At 48.4% G+C, this 13,781-nt stretch overlaps 2 protein-coding genes across 10 annotated transcripts in view; one reads left to right on the forward strand and one right to left on the reverse strand.

Annotated features, from left to right (window-relative positions):
• The first annotated feature begins 80 nt into the window (after positions 1–80).
• On the forward strand, positions 81–6,850 carry AIMP2 (aminoacyl tRNA synthetase complex interacting multifunctional protein 2). 7 transcript variants are annotated; one of them, XM_044915172.1, is made up of 5 exons: positions 110–351; position 723; positions 3,777–3,958; positions 5,577–5,808; positions 6,335–6,850. In XM_044915172.1, exons 1-5 carry the CDS (start codon positions 217–219, stop codon positions 6,721–6,723), a joined length of 939 nt encoding a protein of 312 aa, XP_044771107.1. In that variant the 5' UTR covers positions 110–216; the 3' UTR covers positions 6,724–6,850. The 7 variants fall into 7 exon arrangements, with proteins under 7 accessions (XP_021535792.1, XP_044771108.1, XP_044771107.1 ...); XM_021680117.2 differs by lacking the exon at position 723 and having other exon boundaries at positions 81–351; positions 3,752–3,958; XM_044915173.1 differs by lacking the exon at position 723 and having other exon boundaries at positions 98–231; positions 3,752–3,958.
• Positions 6,851–7,806: 956 nt separating this feature from the next.
• Positions 7,807–13,781, reverse strand: part of EIF2AK1 (eukaryotic translation initiation factor 2 alpha kinase 1) — a 31,856-nt gene continuing 25,881 nt past the window's right edge. For all 3 annotated transcript variants that reach the window (XM_021680120.1, XM_044915177.1, XM_044915178.1), the window contains 4 exons: positions 12,664–12,778; positions 12,355–12,437; positions 10,854–11,087; positions 7,807–8,087 (listed from right to left, as the gene is read on the reverse strand). In XM_021680120.1, the coding sequence (XP_021535795.1) occupies positions 7,950–8,087; positions 10,854–11,087; positions 12,355–12,437; positions 12,664–12,778 (570 nt within the window). In that variant the 3' untranslated portion in view covers positions 7,807–7,949. The remainder of the gene's footprint in view (positions 8,088–10,853; positions 11,088–12,354; positions 12,438–12,663; positions 12,779–13,781) is intronic.

Raw genomic sequence — 13,781 nt, forward strand, 5'->3', positions numbered from 1 at the left:
CCGGCGCTTCCCACTCCTCCTTCTTGCCGATTGGTTGTGTAAAAAGTCGAGGTCGTGACGTCCACAGGGCGCGAGCCAATTAGACCACAAGGACTGCGCTTTCCCGAAAGGCCGCAGCCGGATCGGAAAGAAGGTGGCTGCAGTCTCTCGTGGTCTCGGACGGTTTCTGAGTGTTCGTGTCCCTCACCTGCCACCTTCCGTCCTTCGGCTCCCACGATGCCGATGTACCAGGTAAAGCCCTATCACGGGGGCAGCGCGTCTCTCCGTGTAGAGCTTCCCACCTGCATGTACCGGCTCCCCAACGTGCACGGCAGGACAGGCGGCCCCGCGCCGGACGCAGGCCACGTGCAGGTAGGAGCGCGCGGCCCGCCCCGCCCCCACCCGCTTGAACGTAAGTTTTTCCACCCCGTCCAGTGCGCAGGCGCCTAATCCCACCCGCCCGCCTCCCGCCCAGCGCGCAGGCGCCGCGGCCGGGCCCGTGGGGTTGGGAGGCTCGAACCCTGGCGTCCGACCTGGCTGCCGCATCCCGGTCTCACGCTCTCGCCAGTTCCGTGTGCGCGCTGTGTCTCTTAAAAGAACTGTTCCTCTTGTATCTATTTTCTTTTCCGCTTATGGCTACTAAAGCTTTTCTACCAAATTGTAGGGACAGAAAAGTGAGGGGCACGTAAATGCTAATTGTGAGGAACCCTAAAGCGAACCCCATTGTCACCCCTGCTACCCAGGGTAACAGGACGTTGTCAGCGCCCCGAGTGCCCGGCTTCCCCGGTCAGTGTGTCCTGAGTCTGCGTCCTGCGCCCCGCTGTGTCGGGCTGCCTTCCGCTGACCTGGCTCCCGGGGCCTGTGCGGGCGGTTCTGCGTCGGCGCTGCGGCGAGCGGTGGTGCGGCGGGCGCTCCCGTGCACGGGCTGGCCTGGGGCGTGCCCGGGGGGCTGGGGGCTTGGGATTGCCGGCTCCCAGGTAAACCACTTCCCAGAGCGGCGTGTGTGCAGGTTTGTGAGCTCCTCGGCCGGTGGGCACGGAATTCCTGGCGCTTGCACCCTCCCCAAAGCTGGTGGGTGGACTGTGGGAGCCTCATGTAGTTTTAGGTCAGGTTTTCCAGACTTATGAGTCAGTGGAGCGCCTTGTTTCTTTTGTAAAATGTCTGCCCAAGTCTTTCTGGGTTCGTTGGTTGGTTGTTTTTTTAGAGCTATTATTTAGTAGAGAGAGCACAAGCAGGGGGAGTGACAGGCAGAGGGAGAGAGAGAAGCAGGCACCCCGCTGAGCAGGGAACCCGACGTGGGGCTGGATCCCAGGACCCTGAGATCATGACCGGAGCTGAGCTGAAGGCAGACACGCTTAACCGACTGAGCCACCGGGGCGCCCCAAGCCCCAATTTTTACTGGCTGCAAATACACATCTTGGGTTTACAACCTTAGGTCCGTTCTGGCTGAAGAGGGAACAAGTAACTTTTGTAGTTCATTTTCCCTTGGGGTGTTATTCTTCGTTTTAAGTAGACTCCAGGCCCAGTGTGGATCCCAATGCAGGGCTTCAACTCACAACTCTAGACCAACACCTGAGCTGAGATCAAGAGTTGGAGGCCTGGCTGAACCACCCAGGGGCCCCCTCCTTCACTTTGTCTAAAGTCTTCTGCGTAGATTGGAAGGCAAGTGGTTGGGTTAGTTGGCAAACAATGATACAGTTGTTTCACTAGGGAACTAAGACAGAAATAGCACGATGATCCAGTGCTGCTCAACTGGACAGTCTCACTGAACTGAAAACAAAACCCAGACCCAGAGTTGGAAATGTCACATCTCATTTGAGACCTTTTTTTTTCTTGGCCTTTGATGATAACAATATAGGCAGATAATTAGAAAGCAAGCATATCAAAGGCAAATAGGAGCAACAAAAAGAATAAACTGCTTCTAAAATACATAAAAAATAAAATGGATAAACACAATATGCCAAGTCACGATCTAATCTGAGCAGGAAAACAAGGGAAAGCAGATCCTGAGCATTTCCTCATTTCTCACATCAAGACAGGTAAAATCAAGCTGTGCGGGGCTCCCAGTCACAGGCCACGGTAGGAATGCATTCGTTTCAGGCATTGTTTACTGGGTTGACTCGGGCGTGGAATCCAGTAGGCACTTCCTTGCCCGGGTACGTCAGGGACCCTACTGCCATTTGTAGAATTGAGCAAGCTCTTACACACACAAGGCACAAATCAGGCGGGCTAGAGGTGACTGGCATGCTCCTTGAGGACTGTCACTGAGGAACAGAAGGATACCACACACTAATACCCCTCCCTGCATGTCACATTTTGCGTTCAGACTTACTCTGATTGTTTTCCTCGGCACACTGAAGTCTTTATGCTTCTTTGCTCCACCCACAGGTCAGTCATCTTCATGTCTTTGCTGTTTGAGCGGCAGGCATGGGGAGGTGAGAAAGTGCAGATTAAGCTCTAGGAGAAGAGGGAGGAATGTCGCAGATAGAGGGAACAGAATAAAAGCCCCGTGGCAGGTGGGGGCATGGTGTGTTTTAGGGACCCAAAGGACAGCACAGCCAGCGGGCAGCAGTATGTGAGAAGAGATGACCAGAGGACAGGTCATACAGGCTGTTTCCCAAGCCAGGTTAAGGGCTTTGCCTTTTCGGCAAAGAGCCTGTTAGGTTAACATGGAGGTGGGGGATGGGATCCATATTTGTTTTAATCTCTCTGGCTGCTGTTTTAGAGGTGGATTGGAGGGGTGGCCAGTGGAAGCAGACCAGGTGAAAAGTGGTGTCTTGAACTTGGGTGGTGACAGTGTAGGCAAGCTTTGAAGCCAGTGGATTCCAGAAAATGGACAGCACTTGGTGATGCATTGAGTCTGTGAAAGGGCGGTGTTGTGCGACATCCGGCTTACCAGCACGTACCTACACCAGCATATTTACAGACAACTCGAGGTCCCTGCCATATGGACGGTTCTGTCTGGTTAGGACTTAACATATTCTTCTCTGGGCTCAAAATGGATTATCCGTTATGAGAGCTAATGAATCTGGAAATAGGTTGTACATTGTGACTTTATCGAGAGGGTTCTTGTTAGTGCTTTTTAAAGTAAGTGTGTAAAGATTTGAGATTTTTTTCCTCAGCAAATATTATTGGTTACTTACTGTGTAGCAGTCAGTATACCAGGCAAGAAAGATGCAAAGATTCAGTGAACGAAGGACATAAGCATTCCATACTTAGGAAGTTCTACATTTCAGCAGTGAAAAAGTTCTGGATGATTCTAAGATACGAGAGGGCCAGTACTGCGTTGAGAATGATGTGGGGAATTGATCTTCTGACCCCACGGACTTACCTTTCCAAGTCAAATGACACATTTTGTTCAGCCTCCTTGTGGTCCCCATTTTCCCTTCTATTAGTATAAATTGCTGAGTTACATTCTCACTGCCCCCCCCCATCTTTTTCTATTTGTTAAATAAGCAAAGTATTTTGAACTAATTTGGCATTAAGAACAAAGAACAATGATTTGGGTTCATTTTCCATGCTCTGTTCTTAAATAGGAGTCCTACAACTTCAAAATGGCTTTCAGTCACTTTTTTTTTGTTTTAAAGCATTTGTGGATCAGTTTGCAGCACCTCTTGGACTGTGGGAAAACCAAGATGATTCTGCTGCTTCGTTTTAATATCTTTTCAGAGGTGGGGGGTTTGATGAATTCATGGAATTCAATAGAAGTGATCAAATTTAAACGTTGCTGTTTTGTTAGAGGAAATGAACGTTTCAATGTTGGTTTGTTTAGGAAGAGTCTGACCCATCTCTTCAAGCTCTTGAGTCCCGCCAAGATGATATTTTAAAACGTCTGTATGAACTGAAGGCTGCAGTTGATGGCCTTTCCAAGATGATTCAGACACCAGATGCAGACGTGGATGTAACCAACATAATCCAAGCTGATGAGCCCACTGCTTTCTCGACCAGTGCATTGGACTTAAATTCAGTGCTCGGAACGGTGAGTTCATCTGGAGCGCGCTAAAGAACATCGGAGGCTAGGTGGTTGTCAGTGCCAGAAAATCGTGCTCCTGTGATTCAAGCTTTGGTTTTCTAGTTCTCAAAGGTGGTACAAAGAGCATGTTCTTTTTTCCTCCCCTAAGTGATTGTGCCTTTACACAGAATAGATTCATGAGCAATGAGTGAAGCCAAAGCAAGTTTTAAAGCCGCTTGACTTCTCAGACCTGGTGGAGAAGAGTTGGGAGGATCCCTAAGCAGGCATAGGAGTCGAGTTACAGCTCCCCACCATTCGAGGCGGCGTGTGACGCAGGCCAGAGATAGGTGTCACTCTAGCAGCCTCTGAGCCAGGACAAACAGACCAGTGTCAGCTCAGTGCTTCTCAGGCTCAGCAAGTCCATCCTGACTGAGAGCCGCCTGAATCTCAGAGCGTTGGCCACCCAGCCACAGCCTCATGGATCAAGCATCTTTTGCTACATTCGGTTTGCAGTCTTAGAATTAAGTTGCATCCGCCACCTTTAAAGATCAGTCTGCAGGCTTCAGCTAATTTAGGTGACAGTCTGATATGCAAAAAAGAATGTCTTGTTTCTAAGTGGTGTTATTGAGAGTACAAAAGGGTTTGTCCCAAGAATTCTCTGGAGTTGGTGGTAGAAGTGCTCCTGAGTGAAGACCTAACATGTGGAGGCGGGGTTGCAGGGTCTCCCAGTGACCTCAGCACCTCTGCACTTGGGTTCTTTGATCACCCGGTACATTTGCCTGCACTGAGGACCCAGAGACCCGGCCAGGCCCCCAGGGAGCCAGTCTGGTGGACAAGTTGGTGATCACGCACAGCTGTGCCAGTGTCTCAGGTGCTGGGAGGGTGTCCCAGGGCACAGCATTGAGTGATGCTGTGTTCAGAGAATTGCAAAGCATTCATCATAGGGTGATGTGACGGGCTTTAGTCAGGACTGGTGAGACTCCTAGTCCGATCGTGGTGGGCTGTGTACAGAAAGCCAAGGAGTTTGAGTTTGGCCTCCATGGTATTATAGGAGTTCGTTATTAAGAGCGAAACGTATGAAATAAAGTCTGCATCTAAAAGGGCAGTATGTTTTAGTCGTTTAGTTAACACCTAGTTTTTTTACTTTGCCCACTTGCCATCACCAATGACATTTTGAGCCAAGGTCCTTAGGGGACACTTCATTGACCCACAGTGTGCGTAACTCACACACAAATTGATGTAGAAACTATCCTGTCAGGTGGTCAGGTGTTGGAAAGATTTGGTAAATGGAGTGACTGTGTGGTTTTCTTTTTTAATAACTTAGGAACAAATACTGTCATTCTTAATGTGTTGTTTTACTAATTCACAGCAAAGTCAACATTTTATTTGATGGGGGCCAGCAGTGCAGAGGTTAAGGGGTTGGAGTCAGCTCACATCCCTGCTGCACTTCTTCCTGAGCTCAGTGTGCTTGGGTAGGTTATTTGCCTCCCCAGGACGAGCTTCCGCAGCTGGAAGGTGGGGTGATAGTGGGCGTTGAGGATTCTGTTCAGCAACCCTGGTTAGGCCCTAAGAACAGCACCGGGTACAACTCCACGCACTCAAGTGGCTGTTCATGTCACTCGCTGTTTGGGTTTTCTCCCCGCAGGATTATGGGGCACTGAAAGACATCGTGATCAACGCGAACCCCGCCTCCCCTCCCCTGGCCCTGCTCGTGCTGCACAGGCTGCTGTGTGATCACTACAGGGTCCTGTCCACCATTCACACGCACTCCGCAGTCCAGAGTGTGCCGGAAAACCTCCTCAGGTGCTTTGGCGAGCAGTCTAAAAAACAGCCCCGTCATGAATATCAGCTGGGTTTTACTCTGATTTGGAAGAATGGTAAGCAGAGGGCACTGGCTGTGCTCGTAGGCTCTGGAATGAGACGGGCCCCCTGACTTTAGTGAGAGGCAGGAAGGGGCCAGGACCGTGACATTCTTCGGCTACTTGCCGTCGGGTCAAATTCCCTAAGAGTCTAGGAAGCGTGTGGGGTAATTCTGGAAAAGGAGCACAGATGAACCTTGTGAGGGTAGAGAGGGATTCCTGGTTTCCAGTCCTCATCCTGCAAATTCTGAAGCACAGAGGTTGGAAAAGATGGTCTGAGGTCCCTTCTTGCTTGAAAATGGTCCTAATCAAATACCAGAAATGGTAACTTTTTTTAACATAGAGTTTGCATTCTGTAAACATCCGGTGTAAACTTTCTTAATCATACATGTCTTGGAGACAGATAAAACGTGATGTTCGTGAAAATTCTTTCCCTTGCCACCAGTTCCCAGTGATCAGCGACTCCCCGCTCCCCTTTGTTGCTGAAGCCCTTCTTCCCAGGGACGCTCGCGCTACCATATACTGTGTGCTTCTTGCCTTTCAGTGCCAAAGACTCAGATGAAGTTCAGCATCCAAACAATGTGTCCCATCGAAGGAGAAGGGAACATTGCACGGTTCCTGTTCTCTCTGTTTGGCCAGAAGCAGGATGCTGTAACTCTAACCCTCATAGATAGCTGGGTGGATATAGCGATCTTTCAGCTACAAGAGGGAAGCAGTAAAGAGAAAGCCGCCGTGTTCCGCTCCATGAACTCCGCTCTCGGGAAGAGCCCCTGGCTTGTTGGGAATGAACTCACCGTGGCTGATGTGGTCCTGTGGTCGGTGCTGCAGCAGGCAGGAGGCTGTGGTGGGACCGTGCCGGCCAACGTGCAGAAGTGGATGAGGGCGTGTGAGAACCTGGCCCCCTTCAACACGGCCCTCAAGCTCCTCAAGTGAATTTCAGTAACTGCAAGAGGTTGACTTCGAGAACGGTGCTGTTTCATGCCTGTTGTGGGTGAAGGAACTTGTACTAAAATCAGTCTATTTCAGCCAGTTGCCTAGAATCAATAAAGGCATCATATAATTTGTGGGTTTCACAATTTATTTAAAATTCAGCCACGTCGTGGGCAGTATACCAGGACACCTGCCAGCAATGTGGCAGACATTTTTTGAGATACAAAAATGAACGTATCCATCAGGGCCTTGAAGGAACGTAGGTTGGTGGGGAGTCAAGTGCTGAATAAAGGGGACACCGTGGGAACAGTACAGGAGCGAAAACAGGAACAGTCCCACCAGAGCTACTTTGAGATGATTTAGATGATTTGGGGGCAAGAGGCACAAAGCTTGGAAAGGGCATGATTCTGAAGTGATGCCAGGCCAAAGGTGAAGATAACAGAAAGGTTGGATGATGTACGCTGCGCTGCTGAGAAGCTGAAGTTGTATCTCAGGGGCAACAAAGAGCCAGCTTTTGAGCCAGGGAGTGAACTCATCAGATGTCTTTCTGGTAACTAACACGCAGCTGTCACAACTGGAACAGTCCAGCAAACATGCAGGCCAGGGCTTGGGCAGTGACGGGGTAGGGGCGCATACCTGGATCTGTGCGGTAGAACATTCTAGGGGAGGGCTATGTGGTCAACAGGCAGAGTTTAAGGAGAAAGTGAGGATGGTGCCCAAGTCTCTCAGAGACTGGACAGTGATAGTAAAAATTACGAGTCTATGGGCGCCTGGGTGGTTGTCGGTAAGCGTCTGCCTTCGGCTCAGGTCATGATCCCAGGGTCCTGGGATCGAGTCCCACATCGGGCTCCCTGCTCGGCAGGAAGGCTGCTTCTCCCTCTCCCACTCCCCCTGCTTGTGTTCCTGCTCTCGCTATATCTCTGTCAAATAAATAAATAAAATCTTTAAAAAAAAAAAATTTATGAGTCTATGGGATATGAGAAGGAAAAGAGCAAAATAGGTTTAGCTTTTTGGGGTTTTTTTTAAGATTTTTATTTATTTATTTAACAGAGTGAGCACAAGTAGGCAGAGCAGCAGACAGAGGTAGAGGGAACTTCTACAACTTTAATAGGTCTTGTCCAGGTTCACTAAATAGAACTATACCATCTATACCCTAACAAAGACAACATTTACATGCCAGTTGACTACTTCAAGAACTAGAAGTCCACATTCACATTTACAGAGCCTAATTAAGGCAGGACAGGAACACCCCCATCTTTCACGTCATCCTTGGCCCCTTTGTCCTGAGAAAGGAGACTCAGCTGCTTCTTTAGTTCTTTGATTTCTTTTTCTTGCTCCAGTATTTTCATCTGTAGGGTGAGATTAACCTGTCAAGAGAAAATTTTGAATTCCATTAAAATGGCCTCTTCCATTTTATTTTTTTTATTTTATTTTTATTTTTTTAAAGATTTTTATTTATTTATTTGACAGAGAGAGATATAGCAAGAGAGGGAACACAAGGGGGAGTGGGAGAGGGAGATGCAGGCCTCCCGCCGAGCAGGAAGCCCGACGCGGGACTCAATCCCAGGACCCCGGGATCATGACCCGAGCCAAAGGCAGACGCTTAACGACTGAGCCACCCAGGTGCCCCGGCCTCTTCCATTTTAAATACACAGGCCAACCTCCCTTTGCACGGTGCACCTGAATCCCAGTGCCCACAGCTGGCGGAGCTGCGCCAGCGTCGGGTTGCCCAGCTCCATAACTAACTGTCAGCACCTCAGCCCACGATGCCTGTCACCACCAGGGGCCAGTCATCACCTGGCTCATGGCACACACCAGGCCACGTGTGTGTTGTGTTGCCTCCGTGTGTCCTAACTGACACGTGGAACTGGCCAGCAAAGATGGAAGTGCAGCAACCTAATGAAAAGGACGCTGGCAGCCGAATCAAATCGCACCACGTGGTGTCAGAGAAGAAACAGGCGGCCGTGGGGTGTTGCTCCCGCCGCCGCCAGGCACACGGGTGTGCGGCCCCAGGACCGGGCAAAGAGGACTTAGCAGAAATGAGGAAAAGTATGAAGATGTCCCAGAGAAAGTGACACCAGCAAAATTCATGTTGAAAGAACTCTCGGGGGGGGGGGATGGGTTAGCCCGGTGATGGGTATTAAGGAGGGCACGTACTGCATGGAGCACTGGGTGTTATACACAATCACGGAACACTACATCAAAAACTAATGATGGATGTATGGTGATTAACCTAATAATAAAAAAAACCATGCTGTACACCCAAAACAAACTGAGGGTTCTAGAGGGGAGGGGGGTGCGGGAATGGGTTAACCCGGTGATGGGTACTAAGGAGGGCACGTACTGCATGGAGCACTGGGTGTTATGCACAAACAATGAATCATGGAACACTACATCAAAAACTAACAATGTGATGTGTGGTGACTAACATAATAAAATTTAAAAAAAAACAAAAAACTCTCGGAGATCTCTAACAACTTCAAAAGTACAAAGGATACTTGACCGCTGATACAAACTTAGAAAGGAGTGTACAGTTCACCACAGCACAGAAAAGAAGCTCACTGTGTATCCTAAGTTCTATGGTGAGATGCAGGCAGGCACTGTTCAAACCACTCTTGAACACGTAAATAAATACAGTTTTATAACTTGCTTCATTTCCACATACCTCTGCAACTGACAGAGTTTTTAATGTTTTGAGAAACATTTGTAAAGGTCATGGGACAATCATAACTTCCCGTGGATTACTAAGATCCCCTTGGCGTGGTCTGAGCTCAGCAGCCATTTTCACAGTCCTGTACGAACGGCCATGCAAACCAAAGACTGCCTGTCCACACAAGTTTTCTCTCTATAGGCATGTGAAGGCTATTATATAAAAAATTCTACAAGAGAAATACCATAAATGCCAAATACCTACGGTCTCTAATAGCTAACTTAACTGGGAGTTAGAAAATCCCTTCCGTAGAAAAGAGAAATTTAATCACCACATCTGCTGTTTCCAAAGGCTCAGAAAAGTACTACACCTACCTGTTTACCATTCAAGCTAGTAAAATTCACTGTTTTACCTGAAACTCAGTAAGCCTTAAACAGAAAATAAATCAACGGAACAGTTACTACAAAGAGCACGCAGACCAGTGTGCATCACGACGATGTCGGGTATCTGCTGCACACGGGCTGGCTGCAGCAACTCCCCAACACCCCCCCCAGACTTCTCCCTTAACAGGTCTGAGCAGCCAAGGCCTGGGAATTCCATCCGGTTCCTGAGGCTTTTCTGCTGCTGGCCTGGAGACTACACTCTAAGGACCAGCGCATCTAATACCATGCCGCTCGTACACTGTGGAGGCAAATCATTTGGGGATCTTGTTAAACGCAGATTCTGAGCTGGTATGTCTGGAGTGGAGCCCAAGACCCTATACTTCTCAAAAGCCCCCAGATAATGCTGATGCTGCTGGTCTGGGGACTACGCTTGCGGTAGCAGAGCACTAGGGGATCTGTGAAGAGATCTTTGAATCAAGTTTTTGTTAAATCTCAAAGTTTCTGGAGGAACAGAATGGATGAATCGTATTTCCAGTACTTGTAGACTGGACATGGTACTTGGCATGGTAACAACGGGTCTGGAAGGCCCATCCCACATCACAGGACTGAAAACCAGAATCACACACTTGAATGCTGAAGGACCGCAGACGGGCAGAGGCGGTCTCTGCCACCGTCACTCCAGCTCCCCCCAAGATTTCCTGCTGTCTTTTACTCTCTGGTATGTGCCCCTTTTTACTAGTAGATATGCTGTAGTGATTTATAAAAGGTTATATTTCCTAGTCAGAAAGGAAAACTAAAGCCTTTGGACTTAGCAAGAGGAAGCTAGAAAGTAGAACCTATATATAATTACAACTTTTAGACACTGGCCGTGGTCACCTTGCTTACTTGGACGAACTAAGGCTGTGCTTCTGGGAACTCTGAGAATGAGTTTAATCTGGTTTCCATAAACCTTATTCTAAGCTCAACTGGGGCTCCTGGCTGGCTCAGTCCGTGGAGCGTGTGACTCTTGATCTTGGGATTCGTGAGTTTGGGTGGAGAGATTACTTTACAAAAAAAAAAAAAAAAAAAAAGAACGAAAGAAAAAAAATATATGTACATACATTTCCAGAATTTTGGAAAAGTTCGCTCTGCAGCAGCTGAAGAGCAGACGGCCTCTGAGATGCGTTCCTTCTAGTTAAGTGCTGGATATACTTGGCTTGCACGGGACACCTCTTACTGAGGGATTCAGGTATCTGACCACTTCTTAAACCTGTTAAAACGTGTACTCGCTCCATTTCTGTTCCAAACGGCTGAAAGAGCTCTAGTAGGATCACACCCAAGCTATACATATCTGACTGGAAAAGCGGGAGAGAGGTAATTTAGTAGTGAAACACAAAGGGAGACTAACATCACCATCCTCTCAAACACAAGATTTCTAAGACAGGCCGATTTACAGACCCTACGATGCAGGGCACACAGTGGGCAAGCTGACCCCTCGCAGAGGCAAGTTTCTGCCACCTAGAATCATGGCCCTGAGGGAGAGCTGTCTGGTACCGTCGCAATCCCCTTCTCTTCCAAACCAAGAAGGGCATCCATGGCCACAAAGGCCGGCCGGGTGAGGGGCAGGGAGAACGCCCCCGGCCCCGTCCACAGTCACTACCATACCAGTGACCCCAGCACTCCCTGAAAATCCGGGCGTGGAGCAGCCTGAGCGAGAGACGGGAGCTCCCACGTGCTGGGGCCAGCTACTGGGGTCGGCGTCCCTGCGGCCTGCTCCCCTCTGCCTCCACACACAGCGAAGCATTCTGGTAAAGTTTAAGAAACTTCATAAAATCTGTTACTTTTCCTGAAATCGTTTTTCAAGGAAGGCCTTTAACCAGGTAGGATTTGAGGAAGAGCCATGGTCTCTTTCTGCCAGTTCACGCCCAGTCACTGAAAAGCTGAATGATTCATCAAAAGGAAGAAAATTTACTAGGCTGTTACTTTGAGAAAAGGATTTCCTTTAACATTCCTTCAAGGAACAAAATGAATTAGACCTTTTCACAGCCCGAACTGTGACATTTTAAAAGGAAAGCTCATTTCAAAAATAATTTAGGACACCCATGGATTTAGAAGTGGTAAAGTAGGGGCGCCTGGGTGGCTCAGTTGGTTAAGCGTCTGCCTTCGGCTCAGGTCATGATCCCAGGGTCATGGGATCGAGCCCCACATCGGGCTCCCTGCTCAGCAGGAAGCCTGCTTCTCCCACTCCCACTCCCCCTGCTTGTGTTGCCTCTCTCGCTGTGTCTCTGTCAAATAAATAAATAAAATCAGGCTCCCTGCTCGGCGGAGAGTCTGCTTCTCCCTCTGACCCTCACCCCTCTCATGCTCTCTCTCTCTCAAATAAATAAAATCTTAAAAAAAAAAAAAAATAGAAGTGGTAAAGTAGCCTGAAAATCAGTGTAGTCAGATTTAGGTGAAAAGTGAGGTTTCCTGTTAATGGCAGTTTCATGTAACAGACAACCTACCCTACTCTGTTACCTCCAAAAACACCAACACGAGAACTTCCACTGCACTTACTGTGCTTTTTGTTACTTAGGACAGCAGACCAAGTCCAGCAAAAGGGGGAAAAGCAGCAAATACTACCTTGGCGTCATACTCGGATCCTTCCAACTGCTCAGGAGAAGCGTACAGGCAAGTACCCACTCTGGACGTGTGTGTGAGTGTCCCTGTAATTTGAAAAGCCAAATATTAAAACACCGCAGAGTTCCCACTGTCTACACTAAAGAACATGGACTCTGAGCAGGGTACTGTAGGGAATGATGGTTGCTTTTTGTCTTTATCTTACTTTTGCTATTACATTAAGTCTTTATGAGTCTCTTTAAATACTGACAAGTTCAATCATGTTTCTTTTTGTCTTAACACCAAAAAAGAAAAGAACCAGAATAAACTTACTCTTCCCATCTCTATCGATCCAGTCTGTGTTCTTCTGTATGATGTCTGTGCAGGCCAGACCAAAGTCTCCTATTTTTACTTGCTGATCAGAGCCATGAAGAAAAATATTCCTGGGCTGTAAACAAACAAGAACAACTCCTTGGTGTTCTTAAAACAGTAAAAATGGGGGCGCCTGGGTGGCTCAGCCGTTAAGCCTCTGCCTTCGGCTCAGGTCATGATCCCAGGATTTTGGGATCGAGTCCCACACTGGGCTCCCTGATCGGCAGGAAGGCTGCTTCTCCCTCTCCCACTCCCCCTGCTTGTGTTCCTGCTCTCGCTATCTCTCTCTCTGTCAAATAAATAAATAAAATCTTAAAAAAATAAAACAGTAAAAATGTGTAGATGTTAAGAGATTTCAACTCAGGGGGCGCCTGGGTGGCTCAGTCGTTAAGTGTCTGCCTTCGGTTCAGGTCATGATCCCAGGGTCCCAGGATCGAGCCCTGCATCGGGCTCCCTGCTCCGCGGGAAGCCTGCTTCTCCCTCTCCCACTCCCCCTGCTTGTGTTCCCTCTCTCGCTGTGTCTCTGTCAAATAAATAAATAAAATCTTTGGGGAAAAAAAAAAGAGTTTTCAACTCAGGAGCAAGTAGCCGCTCAAAAATTAAAAATCCGAGCAGAGGTTCTAAAACGTGGCTGCACATCAGAACCAGCAGGGGAGCTCCAAGCCCTTCCACAGACCAAGAAAATCAGAATTCTTGGGGGTGGACACAGGCAGCAGTACTCTGTAAAAGTCCCCACATTACTCCAAGTTTGAGAACCATGATCTCTGGCAGAGCACACCTTGTACACAAGTGCTCCTCGGCCCTGACTGGGCGTCAGAATCCCCCGAGAAGCTTTTAAAAACTGGCCTCTCCAGCAAGTCAAAGACTGATTTTTTTTTTTTTTTAAATGAGAAAACTTTGATATTTTTTAAAAGCTCCTAGATGATTCTTTTATGTTCGCCAGGGTTAGGGGCAATTAGGTCACCCTATGAAAGCCATGCATTTAGCACCATTTAAGCAACCGGGGCAGACCCCAAACTTTTCCCGATGGAACTAATCCTGTGCCACCGAAAACCTGCACCCATACTGTGGGGAGGGGG

Source organism: Neomonachus schauinslandi, chromosome 5, assembly GCF_002201575.2.
Source record: "Neomonachus schauinslandi chromosome 5, ASM220157v2, whole genome shotgun sequence".
NCBI classification, from domain to species: Eukaryota; Metazoa; Chordata; class Mammalia; order Carnivora; family Phocidae; genus Neomonachus; species Neomonachus schauinslandi.

Bases quoted from the DNA above. Each gene is read 5' to 3' on its own strand.
- AIMP2 (XM_021680117.2), top strand. From the start codon at position 217: ATGCCGATGTACCAGGTAAAGCCCTATCACGGGGGCAGCGCGTCTCTC. The intron at 352-3,751 runs GTAGGAGCGCGC...TGGTTTGTTTAG, and splicing joins CGGACGCAGGCCACGTGCAG to GAAGAGTCTGACCCATCTCT. The intron at 5,809-6,334 runs GTAAGCAGAGGG...CTTGCCTTTCAG, and splicing joins TACTCTGATTTGGAAGAATG to TGCCAAAGACTCAGATGAAG.